At 41.8% G+C, this 17,750-nt stretch overlaps 1 protein-coding gene across 2 annotated transcripts in view; it reads left to right on the forward strand.

The window, feature by feature from the left end:
- Positions 1 to 17,750, forward strand: part of tbx21 (T-box transcription factor 21) — a 54,377-nt gene that overhangs the window by 14,334 nt on the left and 22,293 nt on the right. The window contains exon 1 of one of the 2 annotated variants that reach the window (XM_049563477.1): positions 9,573 to 10,438. The exons of the other annotated variant lie outside the window; for it this stretch is intronic. Within the exon in view, the coding sequence (XP_049419434.1) occupies positions 9,891 to 10,438 (548 nt within the window). The 5' untranslated portion in view covers positions 9,573 to 9,890. Of the gene's footprint in view, positions 1 to 9,572; positions 10,439 to 17,750 lie in introns of those variants that run through there. 2 annotated transcript variants of the gene reach the window in all.

The following is a 17,750-nucleotide window of genomic DNA, read 5'->3' on the forward strand; positions in this document are numbered from 1 at the left end:
AGCTAAAACGCAAGTGAGCGTGAAACAGGAAGCTATTGTTTCTATGTTGTTCATGTCTTTATATTTTCAGATTTAGTGTTTTGGATGTGCAGTTCCTTCGAACCATCTCAGCCACCATAATAGAGAGCCTCTACAGTTGAAATTGGTTTGGGGTGAACCAGGATGCCGAATCTGTCGACCTCTGCTACAAAAAGAAAATTATCAGTCACTTGAGGAAACCAGAATTTAAAATTCAATCAGATGATAGGAGCTTAAAGTTATGAGAGCTATGAATTGACCATGAGAACTCAGCTAATTGAAGGAATGTGACATTAAGTCAGGTTTGATGTGTTTGATATTTTCAGGCTGAAAGGTCACATGTGTGTCAGTGGAGTGTCAGTGCCTGAGAGCTGCTGCTTGTTGCCTTAAGCTTACACATACCCTCTCTGTGTTTATAGGGGTTAGCGAGGGTTCATAGGCCAACAAGAGAGTGCACACTGCCCCATTACTCTCCCACCACAACACTCCCCTCTCTTAAACAAGCTCTTGGAGAAAGTGGCAAATGTCTGACGGAGTCACACCGCAGCATGTGCCAAAGGAGATGTCTACGGACTCCTCTGGGGATCAGGGAGGTGGCGTCACACCAAAGCGGATTCTGTTTCTGTTTCAAGGCTGTTTCTGAAGTTTTGCAAAATATCCATAAAAGTTCACGTAAGAACAAACAGCTTCGTGTCCTTACTTGAACTTGCATCACAATTGTACATACGTGCATCCTGTTTCCATGTTTTTTCAGGCAGCCGCAATAAGCAAGGAAGACTTTCCGAAAACATGGCTTAATGTTCTTTATGTTGGATTGTCATCTGAGAGCTCAGAGTACAGCTGCAGGTCTAGTGTTGCCCCACGATGGCTGGGGACGTCTGACAGGACAGAAACCCACCCAGCATTGATTACCAGCTAATTATAGGCTGAGGAAGTGGCAGCTTGTTTGTTTCTGGGTTGCTGAGGAATACATTTGCACTTCACCAAGAGTTCATGAGCTATCGAGTGCGAATTCCGCTGAGCACTAAGTGCTATCTTTTCCACCTCACTCTATCTGGTGCTCACAACATTTCGCCATTCTCTTTCCTCACTTAATTCCACCACCCTCTGTTTTCACAGCCTCTGTGGGTGGTGCCTCCTGAAGCCCTCTTTCACACCCGTGTGGAGATTTGAATAAACATATGTTGCGTTAATTACGAACCAGTGGCATGGTGCGTCTCAGACAGGAATACGTTCTTCAGGAGCCACTTTGGAGAGCCCGAGCTCCAGCTAAGTCGCTTTAATGAGAACGTTTACATAGTGATTATGAGGAACTAAAACCAGGCTTCATCACATTTTTACCATCGTCTTAATGAACTTGTCAACACCTTTGCACAGTGTAGCATCAGAACATCCTCTAGGAATGCAGCCTTATAGTATATGTTGGGTTTTCAGTGTAATTTCTTTGTATGATTCAGGTACCAATAAAGTACTTAGAGGTTCCTACTGGTACTTAAAGGTCCAGTGTGTAGGATTCAGGGGCATTTATTGGCAGAAATGCAATATAACATTGATAACCATGTTTTCTTTAGTGTATAATCACCTAAAAAATGAGATTGCTGTTTTCGTTACCTTAGAATGAGCCATTTCTATCTTTACAGAACAGGTCCTCGTCCATGGAGTCCGCCATGTTGTGCTACAGTAGCCCTGAATGGACAAACCAAATACTGGTTCTTGTAACATGTTCTCATCCCAAGTCTTCACATATCGCCACCTTGTCAGTGGACTTTCTCGTCTACATATTACTTGCTAGGCAGCCTCTTGCATCTGCTGTTGACGTTCTAGGACAATGTATCCGATGCTTGGACATCAACAAAAGCACATGGTTAAGTTTAGGCACGAAAAACACATGTGAGGTTGAAAAAATGGTCCCCCCCAAAGACTGGCCCTCTGGGTGAAAGTCCAGGTTTGTTTGGCCACCCTCCCAACCGCACATACAGACTTTTCAGCTTTTTATTTTACAATGTGCCCAGTAGCATTTCAATCTGGTACCGTCCTGTGGCGTATCATACCGCTACGACAGGTGCCACTGAGCCATGTTATATACTTAGGCTGCCAGTCTGTGTATCATACTGCCACGAAAGGTGCCGTCCGGCCAACCTGCAGTGTTTCATAACACTGCAAAAGGTTCCGTCTGGCCATGTTACAAACTGACGCTGCTGGACCGCTTATCATACCACCACGAAAAGTGGCTTTGGCATCGGTGTCTGACGCTGAAATCACTTGCAAAGTGGCGATATTTAATGACATCAGAATGAGAACGAGCTGGCTCTAGATAGGGCCATTCACGTCTTGGCGTTGGTTATTCACATTTGGTACATGGGAGAATCAGCTGCAACATCACTGCTAAATCCTACACACTGGGCCTTTAAATGTAGACACAGTGGAGCAAAACAAGACTGTGGGGAACAGTCTTGTTTGAAAACTATTTCTCCAATTTTCTTTTTTCTTTTCTTTTCTGTTAAATCCTGGATAGTTCTACATTGTTGTGCCTCTAAAAATTATTCAAATGTGAAGGGTACATTTTGCAGACATGCCAGTAACAACAAGCCAAAAGGTTTGGGAACAACTGCATGACAACATCAGATTTTTGAGTCTTTGTGCTGTAGTTCATCAAGCTCGCCAGCAACTTCTTCCTTTTCAGAAGTTTTACTGTGATACCAGGACTGCTGAGTCGTTCTCACGTTTAAGTAAGTGATAAATCTCCCAGTCCATCTGATGATAGCGTCATATTTTTTAATTAGTCTGTTTGCTATGAGCACCAAACTGGTGTTCAAGTGAAACAAATGCCACGGCTTAGCCTGTGCACTGGGTTGATTTGTGTACTGTGTGTCAGACATGCCATGCCCACCCAAGACGCAGATATTTATGGCCGAGGGGTTATGCACCCAAAAGGCACATTTGACTTTAAAAAAAAATGAGCAAGGAGGATAACAGAAAAATGACTTAAAAACACCACAGTAATTATGATTTTGACGCTAGAAGGGGGTTTCATGATAGATGCATGTAGCTGACATACAGAACATAGGAAGTGCATATTAATGACAAGCATATATGAGTTTGACATAGTGAACATTGTGGTCATGAGTTAGAGCAACATGTAGCCTCCTCAGGTTTCACATGGGGGCTGGTGGACCTTTCCAGTGCAGAATCAGCGGGAACAAGCTGTAAACTAAGCAGTGTCAACCTGAAAACTTTATACCTGCCTGAAGGGCTCAGTGTGTGGCACAAGAGCGAAGTCTCATCCAAAGACGTCTAAAAGGAGAAAGTGCTCAGACGAGACCGTCCTCACAAGAAAAACGAGAGCATCAGAACATGTCCCAAAACAATTTGTTCACGCTGAAACAATGTCCTTTAGCTGCAATAGAAATTATAGTCCTTGTCTGTCTAGACAAAGGAGGAAGTTAGGTGACGTTATAGAGCCACAAAGTCTGAAGAAGGAGGACTTCAGCGGGATGGAGGGGTCAATAAAGCTTTGAATTTTAATGCAGGAGGCTAGTCTTTCTTTCCTGTTTCCAACCAAAAGTAAATACTAAGTCGGTATATCTGAAAAGTAATGCACCAAAATTGGTATATAACCCACATTATCATGAGCCAGTAATTTTTGTATAACCCATATATCAGGAAGGCTGCAATCATATGACCAATGTGCTGTCAGGAGTAAAGAAGGAAGTAGTATAAAAAGCAAAAGCCTCCATAACCAGGAAGGCTGGGATGGTGGTCAAACAAACACAGGACTTTCCACCAAGAGACCAGTGAGTGATTTTAAGGTAGGTCCTCACCATGTTTCTTTTCCTAAATCTAAACTACGTAACTTTATATTAAGTACATATCATGATGACACCCAACCATATTTCTTTTCATAAACCTAACCTATGTAGCTCTACATGTAAGTACATATATTACATTAATGTATATAATGTTACAACAATCATGTGGTGCTAATTTGTTAGATATAATTCGAACCACCCCTGTATTTGATCCTTTTTACTCCCAGATATACAAAAAACTGACCATTTTGTGTGGTTTTGCTCGCAGCCAACCACCACAATCATTCTTTGATTTCATGCAATGCGTGATTGGGTCGTTACTGCAGCAGCTGCAACCCATTCAGTCTGTGACGTGCAATGTGTTTGACACAGTTAGCAGTTCAGCGTGCTGCGATGCCGCACACTACACGGCTGTAACGTCTGGCAGCCTTTTACGCAACTGAATGCTTCATTCAAATGATGGGTATCAAATGAAGTAGTTTATTGTACTGGTACCACTTTAAGGGGACTATTACTGGTACTGATATCGCCATATTTTAAAACGATACCCAGTCTCAGCAGACTTTTTTTTATAATTAAACCAGACCATGATGCTTCCTTAACCCCAACCAAGTGTTGCCAGAAAACCTGCACCCACCAATACCCATAAAGCTCAGTTCCAGAACTGACCCGTTATCTGTCATTATGTCTAAGTCAAAGCCGTAACCGTTCATAAAAGTCCCGCACCTGTGATTAAACACACGCAGGCTACAGTCACTCACATTAAGCTGGGTTCTCTGTTCTTGAATTACAAATCCAGCAGAGGAAAAGTCTCTTCCAGTGGCTGAGCTTGATGCCCAGATGGCGAAAACATTCCACGCAATCACTGCCAGGTCACGAAACATTTTAACATGCTCCTTCCCCACCATAACACCTCAAAAGGATCCTCCTCAGGCTTCAGAGTTGCTGGAGTCCTCCATGTCGGTGACGAATGTGTAACTTCAACTTTTATCACTGACTTTCGAAATAAAAGGAATTGCGGCTTGATAAGTGATTTAGATGTCAAAATATTCCACATACACTGCACATCTTTTTAATTTGTTTTATTCTCAAAAATAAAAATATATTTTTGTTCTCACCTGCTGCCCAACCACATGTAGGTTATTTTTACCTGTGCCCCTGAATTTATATATATTCATATTTTTACCCATTACACAGCTTTTTGCGGGTTACCCTTTGGGTACCTGTGCACACCCAACCCGGTACAGGACTCTGCCTCATCATAACCATTAAAGTACAGTATATGCATTAATGGTGCATGAGAACAGTCTGTAATGTTTCATAATCCTGCAGATTTTTACAAACAAATACTGGTGGGAAAAAACTAAATATATTGTAAGTGATATCATGTTCAGCAGTTGTGTTGTGTAAAGAACACAAAACAAGAGCTTGAGAGAAATGTTCAAACCCTGCCTTTATATTCTCACCTCCAAACATCTGGAAAACCACTGCCTGAATCAGGTGTTGTTGTCGATTGACAGCTTTTGAAAGCTACAAAACTTATCCCCAACTCCAGCACCAGAGAGGTGTTGGGGGAGGGGTTCTGCCGTCTGACAAGCCCTTCATCTGAAGCCCACTGAGGCCTTTTAAGGTCAGCCAAGAATCCACAGTGTCATCCAATACGGATCCAATAAAACTTCTGTTTTATTTTTAACCAGCTAATGACTCCAACAATCTGGTAATCATCGCCACGTCCTCCTTTTCACAAAATATCATCAGTTTTAATTGAGCGGTCGCGGTGATACTGTTAATGAAGACATGTTAAGACATCCGCTGATGTGCCCGTCTATCACGTCTAAATCTGTCAGCCCACAGAAGCCGTGTACGAGCCAACCGCACTCGCTTTTACTACATTCTTTTACAGCCGTCGAGATTTTACATCCGTGTCCAGTTGCTTCTCGTGTCTATAGGAGGGGGATATAACTCAGAATGTGCTCACCCATACAGACAGGCAGCAGCAGAGAGTTTGGTGCTTCATTAAAAATGTGTTCTCCTGTTTGGAATATTTAAATGTCCTGCATGTTTCTCTCATGTGTGTGCACACAAGAGCCAGCTGACCTGCTAATAACACTTCCAGCAGAAAATGAAAGCTGATTGTGCTTCACAAGGTGACGGCCCCGAGCTGTAGCCGGAAGCAGGGAGAGCAGAGTAGAGGAAGTGGTGAGTCCAGCCGGAGGTGATGGGGGTTGGGGTGGACACGCCTGGCTGGCCGAGGCGGCGGCAGTGTCGCTCACACCGTTGCCCTCCCGCCACCGGTGTCAGCTCTGATGACTTCAGCGTGTGCCCTTATGAGCTCACCTTGCTAGGAGAGACACAGGAAGTGGGATTAGAGCAGTGACAGTGTCAGGGGGATAAAACTGTGTCATACCTGCACTGGAGGGGGGTTTCATCTATTAATGTGTGTGTGGTCACACACATGCAGCTGCTAATACCTCGGGGTTATCTCTTTCACCTGTGTTTATGGAGCAGATTCTCTGTCCATGCCGGCTGACCAGTGACGGCAGAAACAAGTCACTAAAAGGTCTTAAAGAGCAGAGAAAGCTGCTGTGTGACAAAACACTTTCAGGTTCATCCAGCCTGCTTGATGTGTGATTGGCTACGAGCCATGTGACGCTCTGACAACTACGTTTGTGAAAGTGAATTTTGCATATATGAGTGGGAGTGAAACCGTACCTGGTGCTTTCTGAGGTGTTCTGCTGCCACAAATGACAACTTGTTCATCACCAAGATGATCAAAGTCATCTATATTTATATCTCACTGTTATTTTAATCATAGAGAATTATTCTCAGCTCAACAGTAAGACCAGTTTAAACATATTTATTGCTTGTGTCAGGAACATTTCAAGCCTTAAAGGTACATTCTGGTATTTTTCTGCCTGGATCTTTTTCTCATGTCTGTTAACCATGGTGCTTTGTACCAAGGCAGTGTTTATAGCATATATCCTGCGGGGACACATACTCCCAAATATTCAGATACAACATATTCTCCCAGCTCATCACAATTCCCTGCTTATTCAGTGGACTTTTGGCATCTACATATGATGCGCTGCATATCCTGTGTGTGTCTGTCGCACGTTCTGGAACGCTGTTTCAATTTCCACCTTTTCAACACACACTTTCGCTTTCACAGGAAATAAACAGTTAATGCTGGTTAGAGTCATAGTCTCCTTCAAAATAAACACCTCATATTTACGTTTATTTCCTTGTGCAACAAACACACATGGCTCAACATTGATATGGGGAGTGAACACTAAGCTCACAAGTGAAAGTCCTGTGTCTGTTGGACCCATCCACCACCACTCCTGCCCACCGTATAAGGAACTTTCCAGCTCTTTAAGTTATGTTGTTCTCCAGCTGTGTTTCAAACTGACAAATCTTACCACCATGAAAGGATAGCTTTTCTCGTTAGTGTCTGATATGGAAATTTCTGACCTAGTGGCGGTAAAATTAACATTGGTAAAACACCTCGTATTACCATATATTTTACGTTTAGTTTACTTTGCGCAACAAACACTGATGGCTGAAGTGAACACCGGGCTGCTTGGTGAAAGTCAAACTGACACCATACAGCAGCGTATCACACCATTGTTAAAGGATAGCTTTTCTCGATAGTGTCTGATGCGGTAATCACCAATCAAGCGGTGCTATTTGATGACTTCAGAATGAGAACAGGTTGTAAAAAAGGGCCCTGAATAGATAGATAAAAACAGCAATTTCGCTATCTATTGTGATAGTTTCCGTAAAGTGTTATTTACGTTATGTTTTTCTTAATGGTTAACGTCTCACAATGTTGTGCTAAATTCCTGTCTGAGCTAGCTAGCATGCATACATTCCTCACATTCTGAGCATATTCCACTTAATGTGCTTTGAGTCAAGTTGGGATCTGTTAAATGTTCCCGTCAACTGTTGATGGGAAACTTATTTTTGTAACACCAAACCAGTGGCACTTCACTTCAGTCATGCATGTAAAGGTAACGTTAATGTCAACAAGTCATTTGGCACCAGAACTAATTTATATATTTTATAAATATTTTTTATTTATATTTTTTTTCATTTGTTTCTGAACCAACAACAAACAAGATTTATTATATTAAGTTAAAAAAAGTTCATTCACATTCACCCAGCGACCAACAATAGTGTTCATGGATGTTTATAACTAATGTTAATGTCTTTATTATGTTATTTGTCAGACAGTGCATGTGAAGTCTGAGTAAAGTCTCAACATTTTCTCTGTGTTGTGGTGCATGTGTCATTTATGTACACAGCAGTCACTTTCATTTACTAACCCTGTATATGTGCATGGTGTACTGAACTTGCTGATGGATAAATACTATAATAAAATAGGAAATTAGTTTCCAAATGTACTTTATTTTACTTTTTCTTGTGGTGGTCGGGAGGCGGCTGACCCAGTGCCCAAATTTCTCCAGCAGATTTTGTCCCCCCATTGTTGACTAAATGGTTATGGCCCTGCTTTGTATGCATTAAAAAACTTATGAGCCTCTGTTTAACATGTGTAAGTCTGTTTTGTTTGCACACGACTTAGACACACACTCCTGTATTGTATTAACACTATAATCTGACATGAATCTCTGCACAAGGTGGTTATCACTGACGAATAAAAGAAAGCAAGAAATATATTAAGAGTTACTGTAAATGGATTTCACCTTTTCATGATTTAAACACTTTAAGAAATTCAGTAAAAATAAATAAATAAATAAGTTGAGATTGCGCTTTGTTTCCTAAAGAGATATTTATAAATATATTTTTGGTTCATTTCCATTTGACTTTACGTTCAACAATTGTAATAACCTAATAAGAAAATTTAGGCCATTTAATATTAACCTCAAATACCCTCATATGTCGGTAATAGGCGTATTAAAACCTTTAAAAAAAATCAGTTTGTAATTATGAAATTGAAAATGAAAATCGGGTTGATGACGCAACCTGTCACCTAGATTTCAGCTAAACTAACAACTGACTGATTTCATGAAAACGCTCTTTAAATACCCTGCGACGTTTTATTTCATTTATTATTTAAAAAAAAATTGTCATATTTTATTATCGAATACGTGTCAAACTGTGTTTGCAGACGCGCTGTGAGGCAGTGAGGAGTCATTTAGCGAAAATAAAAAGCCATAATTAATCAATTTTCTTAATAATTACAATATAAAGTGATCGGAAAATCTGTGAACACAAAGCGCAACATTCTGCTGTGGCGTTAAATTATATCCTAAAATAAATTAAATATATTAAACAAAATTAGTCAGATTATTTGCCTAATTAATTATGGTTTGAATTCATCTAATTGCAGATTAATTTACTGACTCACCATTAAATTATTATAATAAACAACATAATAACATTAATTATTTCTGTGCGCACATGACCCCTTGAGAAAAATGCAGAAAAATATTCCTAATATAGATTTTGCGGCGTTTAATTGTAATTTTACAGTTGATATTTTTTTTGCAAATGTTGTGTTTGTATTTTAAATAATATTCCTCTAAAATGTATTTAATCAATTACAGTGCCTGTTTTTTGTTTTTTTTAAAGGGCAGTGTGTGTGTGATTTGAGTTGCGTTAGTGTGTGATGAGTGGGTGGCTCTTTCATATCTGGAGCCTATCAACGTCCTGCCTCTGCATCAGACACTCCTCCAAATATGACCACTTGCAAAATGTATATATCATAGGTTAGAAAACTGAGCATGTGTTTGAGTCACTGGGAGCGACTCCACACGTCAAAAAAGACACCTGCTCGGGTAATAAAAAAAAAAAAAAGTTTATAGATAAAGTGTTTAATGAGGCGGTGTGAGGGATGTTTTATATTTTACATTCCAGGCTGTGACAGACTGAGACAGCGAGTTTTAAAGTTTGTAGCATGTCCGCGCGCTGTGAGTGACAGGTGAGGAGAACAGTCCGCGCTGTGCCGTTTTGTGATTTCTTTTTATTGTACATGCTCTTACTGACCTGGACGCACGAGCGGAGCCTTATGACATTACGCACAGACCGGGAGCGGGGCTGCAAATGGGCGGCATAGGTGGCAACCTCTACCTCAGCATGTTGAATGGGACTGAAACGCAAACTTTCGGAAAGAACCCCGACATCAGCAGTCACCTCCACCGCGGCGGCAAGGATCTAGCCGAGTTTAAAATGGGGATTCAGGACGCGAGGTTTTACTACCCGGACTCTGTTCCGAGCGGGCAGGACACTCTGGCTCTGCCGTACCACTCGGATCAGGCGGTGGGAGGGTACGGAGCGCAGCCCGGCAGGTTTTACGCACAGACCCTGAGCAGTTGCCCGTACGGCGGCGTGCGGTCGCCGCCAAGAAGCGGAGCCGGGCAGGGTTATATCCCAGCGGCTGGAGACGGGTTTCCCACAGGGGGTAAAGACTTGTACTCTCCTTCTCCGGAGGCTTACCCAGCGAGCTTTCAGCACGGCTACCAGCGGCCGCCTCTCTACCCTTTACCTGGGCTACAGGTGTGCGGGAAGACTCAGGCTCTGCTCAATAACTACCCGCTGTGGGCCAAGTTCCACAAGTTCCAAACCGAGATGATAATCACCAAGCAAGGGAGGTGAGTCTAACAGACAACTCCAATTATTCTTATTTTTCCACACTCACAAAAATGCCCTCTCTTCGGGTCACATCTGGGTACAAAGGTTACAGAAACTACAAATTACGCACCGCCGTCCTTTTGGTTTTACGCGCTTTCTTCTGAACCCACCACCGTCTTATCTCCATGATAAGCACCCACTACTACATCTCACTCACTTCCTCCAATTTAACTTGAAAGATATTTTTTTTCCAGAGAACTAAACAACACTTTACAGCCTCGTCATGCCGATCATCCAGAGGTCAGAGTTTACTCATCTTTTAGCGCCTGTTTACTTTGCAGGCATCACTGCCACACCACCTGTCAGGTGACGGAGGTGCAGCTTTGTGGTTTTTTTTGAGCTGATGGGAATGACCTCTGAACATGTTTAACGCTTTGCTGCTTTTGCGCAAAATTGGTCAGAGCTGAGTCATAATTAGAGCAATAGAGACGAATCTGGGAAATGTGCTTACAGTAAATTATTTAAAATGCATCTCATGGCTGGTGATGTAGGATTTAACATACTTGAGTTAATAAAACAAACACTGTTTTTCTTTTTGCAAATTAAGTGGAGCAAGTCAATAATTTGCTTTGGGCCAAAGTTGTTGAGGAGCCAGAGAAAATATGAAGTGGAGCTGATATCAGTTGCAGGCTGAGTTGCTGGAAAACATTTTGACACCTCTGCTTGACCTCTAAAGACACCAGTCCCAACCAAGAGGGAATTCAAAGTCTACAAGGAGGGAAAGCATTTTAAATTCACCTCTTTGTGGCGATAAAAGTGGACTTTTAGGCAGCATTTTGCAACACTGGCAGTTAAATTACTTCTCTTAAATTATTTATCGTCAAACATCTGTTAAAGCACCCTCCCATTGTGTGATTTTAATATTAATAAAAGCGGAAAAAATCAAACTCTTTTAATGTCTTATCTCTACTCACACTGAGAGGGCTTAAACAAACTTTTTCATAGTTACACCTCAACGCGATATCTGGAGTAGGCGGCTGTGGAAACGATGGCACTGAAATCGAGATTAAAACACGTCGAGCGTTTGGTAAGATCTTCTCGGAGCTGCTGACCGGAGAGCAGAGAGGAGGAGACGGCGCTGCCGGGCCCCTCTGACGGGTCACCGAGCATTAAGACGCAGTCACGTCGATGAGGATTAATTCACTAATACGCGACACTTGTGTTTGACAGAAGGTTTCGGGCCATCGCTTTCTCATGAGCCGGATCTGCGCACAGAACAAGCGCGCTGTCACATAATAGGACACTGATATTTCCACTTGACTCTGCCTGTCAGCTGAAGCGACACGTCTTATTTGAATTTAAATTCTAATTAGAAATAATCTCATAGTTAAACTTATTTTTGTGGTTGTTTTTACGCATTTTGAGTGCGTGTTTTTCTGGTTTTAAAACCGAGGGGATTCACAATTTTAGACCAAGAATTTCAATTTACCAGCTGCAGGTTACAGTCTTGCAAATGACTCCCCTTTGACCTGCTTGTTTCTTTACTTTCTGGTTGACTCCTGCAGGTACACCTGCTGTCAGGGTTATTCTGGGTGCACTTAAATTGTCTGTTGGCCTCTTTGAAGTTCAGTTTGTTGACATTTCTCTTTCCTTTTAAACCTGAACACAAGAATTGCAAGTTGCTCTGTTTGCATGCATCACCTTACGGCATGATCATTTTAATCACGTGGATTATTTATGAAATTGACATTTTTGCATGAAGCACATTTACTGGAAATTTTTGTGTGTGTGTAGTTTTTGTGAAACCAGAGAAAGTTTCAGGTAGTTTGTGCTGCAAATTGGTGTTTTCTTGTTATTTTTCTCCAAGCGTGTGTGTGTGTGTGTGTGTGTGTGTGTGTGTGTGTGTGTGTGTGTGTGTGTGTGTGTGTGTGTGTGTTTGACATAACCACTTCTGGCAGTTTGCTGTCCAGAAACACATGTAATTAAAACACATGGCATACTTTTATTTTAGAAGATGTTGTTTCAGCTTCCCCTCTCTCTTTCTCTCTCTCTCTCTTTCTCTCTTTCTCTCTCTCTCTCTCTCTCTCTGTCTCTCTCTGTCTCTCTCTCTCTCACACTCACACACACACACTTGTCAGACTTTTTTTGCACAAAAGTGTAAAAACTACCCGCAGTAACAAAAGGAATGGGCGCGGAGGTGTCATCCTTCCACATGTGACAAAGAGGCAAATTTTTCATGTTGTGCAAAAACCACAAACCTCACAAAATTTCAAAATGCTTTCCCTCCCTTTTATCTGAACCCCCTCGCTGACATGCAGAAGTGCAAATATCCAGCACATTAAGTGATGGAAGACTTTCTTTAAAAACAACAAAAAACTCCTGCAAGATTTTGGAGTTCAGCAGAGGAGCAGTACCAAGAGTTTTTTTCAATATCAGAGGCGATATCCTTCTTAAATTTTCATCTTGGGTTCGGGCTGCTACAATAATTTCGCTGTGATTTTAGAGAGAAGTCTGAGGGTCTGCAATGTTAATCAAAACCTTGGTATCTATGGGAGAAAAAGGTGAAAGAAGCTCTAGAGGAAAAGTATAGAGAAGGGTCAAACACCACTGAGTCTTTAGATGGCCACGCTGAGAAGGTGAGGCACCTTTGAAGTTCAGGAAGTAAAAGACTAGATTCTCTTTTTTTTTTTTTGCTGCTTTCTTCAGCCTGCACTAGACGCCGGGTGCACAGCCCTGACAGATCTCTCAGAAGTTTTGCTCATATACCACACCTGGGGCTTTGAAATCTAGAGACATTTTCATGGCCTGTGGCAAAGGGGGCCGAATTCATCTGCACTTCTCATGAGCTAAATTCGGATCACCACACTGGTTGGGGCCATTTCAGGCCCTGCTTTTTGACTCATGCACCAAGGCAAAGTTCATTGAGGCTGCACACAGCGGGGCGTCCAAGTCGATATAAACACTGTGTCAAAGGCGTGGGTTTACTTTCAACACCTGGGGGGACACATATGAAACTGGGGTTTGGGGTTCTCCCCCAGGAAATTTGGAGTGTCAAAGACTTAAAGCAGTAGTTCATATTTTTTTTAAGTGGGGTTGTGCGAGGTACAGGTGTTACATACAGTAGATGTCAGTCGGCATGTCTCCAGTTCTACTGCTGTGGAGGGGTGAGCGGTACACCAACAGCTCCTGTGTTCAGCGAGCTAGAATTACTGGTGGAGTCTGGTGACTTTGACAAGAGCACTGATAAGGAACTGAAGCAGTTAACAGCTCTCCCGTTGGAACGGACTGTCTGACGCAAAGGTACAGCAGTGAAAATACTCCTAACATGGCATACACATAAACTTTTTTTAGGTGGCTAAAATATGTTTTGTTGCTGACCCCCACCCACAGCTGTACGCTGCTTAGCTTCCGTGTCAGACTCCAGCCTGCTTCCCCAAACTGGGGGTGTGCCGACTAACGTCTGCTGTATCTAATACACTGACTGTTGATAAGCACCTCATAGCCTACAACCCCACTTCAAAAAAAAAATCCAAACTATCCCTTTAATCTCCTGCATCGTGGTGAATTTGTATGCATCAGTTTTTTGCTTTTCCCGCATCAGTGTATGGTGGTTTTTAATTCTGTCAAAATAAAAATCTAAGCCTGCGCACGGTGCATTTTCTGTTGTCAAAGAAGTTGAACACATTAAAAATGAAAACAGCCAAAAGATGATTTTAGATGGGATTTTTTGATAAGGTGAAAAAGGAAATAAAGTGACTAAGATTGAAAAGAGAAAGTGAAGCTTTTTTCCTCATTCATTTGTTTTACCAATAAGCTGATCCCACACCTGGGCTGTGTGCAGTCTGGATATGAGTCAAGAGGACAAACTTTTCCCTTCCATTGTTTCGAAGAAGCACATTCATACAAAGGGGACTTTTTCTGGAATTAAAAACAGTTGAATATTTTATTGCTGCCATAAAGACACATTTGTATTTGTATACTTGACATGTGCCTGAATGTGAGGAGATCTAAAGGCAGTTAATAACTCCCAAGTCATGCTCACAGAGTTCTGCATGATCATACTGTGCGCTGTGTGTTCGAGGAAGGAGATAAGACTGACTAAGTTCTCACCACGCGGACACCCTTCAGAGAAATAATGCAGAGTAAAATTTGGACTCAGAGGAATCATGCTCATCTGCTCGCTCTGCTCCACTGAGTCCAAACTGTGACATGTATCAGTCTGATGTCTGGTAGTGTTTTTTAGAGAGGAAATAATCCTTTTGATTTATGTTGGCTCCGAAGAACTGAAGGTAGTTATTTACAGAGTTCTGCTATGAGTACAAGTTTAGCAGAAAAGCAGCATTGTTCACATAAATGGGGGATTTTATGTGGAACATATATTAGCACTTTAATCTCATAAAATAATTTAAATTAGGATGTAGTATTTTAAAATGTACCACAGCTGCTAAGTTAAGCCTACATGTATAGTCACTGAATATTTCTTTCCAAAGTAGGCATGTCATATTTTGGAAATTATCACCTCACATCACCAAGGAAAATATAGTGGGCGTCTTCTGTTGTGCCAGGCTGCAGATATCTCAATACAGTGTAAAGCAGTAATGTGAGACACGTCAGTGAACAACTTTAAGGAGGATATTTCTTATCAAAGCACCAGAAGTAGTAGTTTTAAGGAATATGTGGAAGCTTTGTGAATTAATTCTCGTTCTCTGTGTGTCTGAAAGCAGAAGTGGGACTATTTCAAGGTTTTAAGAATATGACTTGTCACTTCCTGTTCAGCTGTTTATGTGTGCATATAGGCAGCTTTTCGCAGAAACATCTAGTGCCAATATTTTCTGATAGCTAAACTTGTCCTTCCCCTTCCTGTGCGAATAGCCTCTTCTAATAATTGAGTGGTGAAGTCCACCGCTGCTTGAGCCACAGGCCAGGCTCTCTATATTTGGTTTCAGAGAGGGTTAATAAAAACACTGAGGCTGAGAGGACCGAAAAACACACTGCTAATTTGTTGTGTGATTATTGACATGCCTTTGCTCCCACACATGAGATTAGTCTTTTAACTTTTGCCAACATACCAAGACAGACTGAATGTATCCACTAACAAGCACTGTGTGTGTGTCTCTGTTTCTCTTTGCCATAGAGCTCCACTTTCGTCCAAAAATGATTTTTCAGAGTTGATATTTGCACATCCAACTGTCTAAAATGTAATTGTGTGTTAGGGACCCTCTGGACCTTCCTACAGAATATTTTGTCAAATGATTCGTCAAATACTCCAGACGAAGATCCAGAGGGACCGAAATGTTAGTATAACCAATGAACTGTGATGCTGAGCAAGAGCGGTGTACAGGATCTTCTCTTCTCATGTCCAAAAACTATTAAATACACATTAATGAGCCACACTTGCACCGGGCGACATGTTCCTTCATTACCATGAACACACACACCGCGACAAACACAGAAATGACGTTTGTAATGTAACTAAACTTCTTTCTGAATTAGGATGTTGTGGCAACGTCATAGCTTGGATCATATTCTGAGAAAACGTTTCTTTCAGGAAACACTACGTTCATGTACCATGTAGACTTCACAAGGAAGACGGTGGGCACACAAAGTGCAGGACATTGACACTAGAACCACGGGTTTGCGTCCAGACTCCTGTGTTAGGTTTAGGCAACAAATGCACTTTGGTTAAGGTTCGCAAAATATCACATTTTCAGTTACACTGTAACATAAAAAAATGGACAAGACTCTTGTCTTAAGGCCCAGACACACCAGACTGACATCAGAGAACTAGTGGCGACGAAGGCCAACTGTTGCATCACCACACATCGCCTGTGTCTTGGCCAAAAAGTCGCACCTGCAAAGACTACAGCTAACAGCCAGCCAGCACATCTGTTCTGTGTCTGCACGACAGGAAATAACGACGGTAGTCTGTACTCATCATTGAAAAAGGGGAAACCAGGAGTGGCAGGATGGATTCAAGATGCTAGTTAGCCAGTTAGCACATTAATACCACGACTAGTTGTAAGAACAAATGATATTTATTGTGTTTTTTGATCTCACTCCTTCTTGACTTTAGCCATTTGTTTACTTTCCTCACTTCCATTTCTCGTGTTGTGAATGAAGTTGAACCACTGAAGTTGCCGGCTCAGATGCCGATTCAGCATGCTGAATCGCTGGGTCATGGACTTTCCACGCTGATATGATATGATATGATATGATATGATATGATATGATATGATATGATATGATATGACGTGCAAGGTACCCTGGGTGTGTTGGTTACTGGCGTTCTGGGACACCGTGTCAACTTCAGCCTGCTACATGCATTGTCCGTTTTCACAGAAAATGTACAGTTTGCATTCAGTCTCTTTCAAAATAAAAGCACTACATCGGCACAACACTGCAAATTGGCGTTTTTTCCTTCAACAACAAACGCACGTGGTTACATTGTGCCTATACACGGGAAGTGAACACCGGCCTCCTGGGTGAAGGTTGGTGGCTGTTGGACTCATCCACCTCCCCTCTCACCCACCATAACTCAGATTTTCATTGTCTTAACTTTCATCGTTGTTCCGCCGTATTTCCCCCAACACCGCCGGGCGCTGTTAAACAATAATGGCGACTGGCTGTGTATCATGCTGACGTGAAAGGGCAGCTTTTTTTGTCTTTGTCTCACGCCAGAAGTCACTGACCGACGACTTTGGAGTGACAGCGCTTTGGCATTTGACAAGAGTCGTTAGAGACTACAAAATACTCACTAGAACAGAATGTAGATTAATTCAGCTGCCAGAATAGTTCCCAATAAATCCACAATGTCCTCCTGTTTGAGTAACGTTTCATAAAAACTACAGTGCCCAGCTGTTTCAGGAAAATACTGAGCCTTTTTTTAAAAAATTAAATTATATATTTGTGACCTATTTTAAAAGATTTATATTTACATTACACCTTGATGTGAAAGTCTGAAAGCATTGATTGACGTGTTGTTGGTTTTGGTCTTTTCATAGTATTTGTAGATAAGAAAAATAAAGAATCACAGCAGTCATTCTTTATGAGGTATGAAGCAATCAATCAACGCTATCAGATGACAAACTGCACTACACAACAGTAATTTCAACACGTCTAGTCACTGAATTCCTCTGCAATAAGCCAGAGCGTCTGTGTTAAAGACTGCTTGTGTCCGGCAGCAGCTGTAGACTGGCATGTTTTCGTCACAGATGATCAAGCGTACGCACGGTGACAAAAACTGGACCTGAACTCCTGTCCAGATGAATCAGCGGATGCGGTCATGTAGAAAAGTCCTCTCCCTGGTGAATATCCAGTTCCTCTTCTCCTCTC

Source organism: Epinephelus fuscoguttatus, linkage group LG20 (assembly GCF_011397635.1).
Source record: "Epinephelus fuscoguttatus linkage group LG20, E.fuscoguttatus.final_Chr_v1".
NCBI classification, from domain to species: Eukaryota; Metazoa; Chordata; class Actinopteri; order Perciformes; family Serranidae; genus Epinephelus; species Epinephelus fuscoguttatus.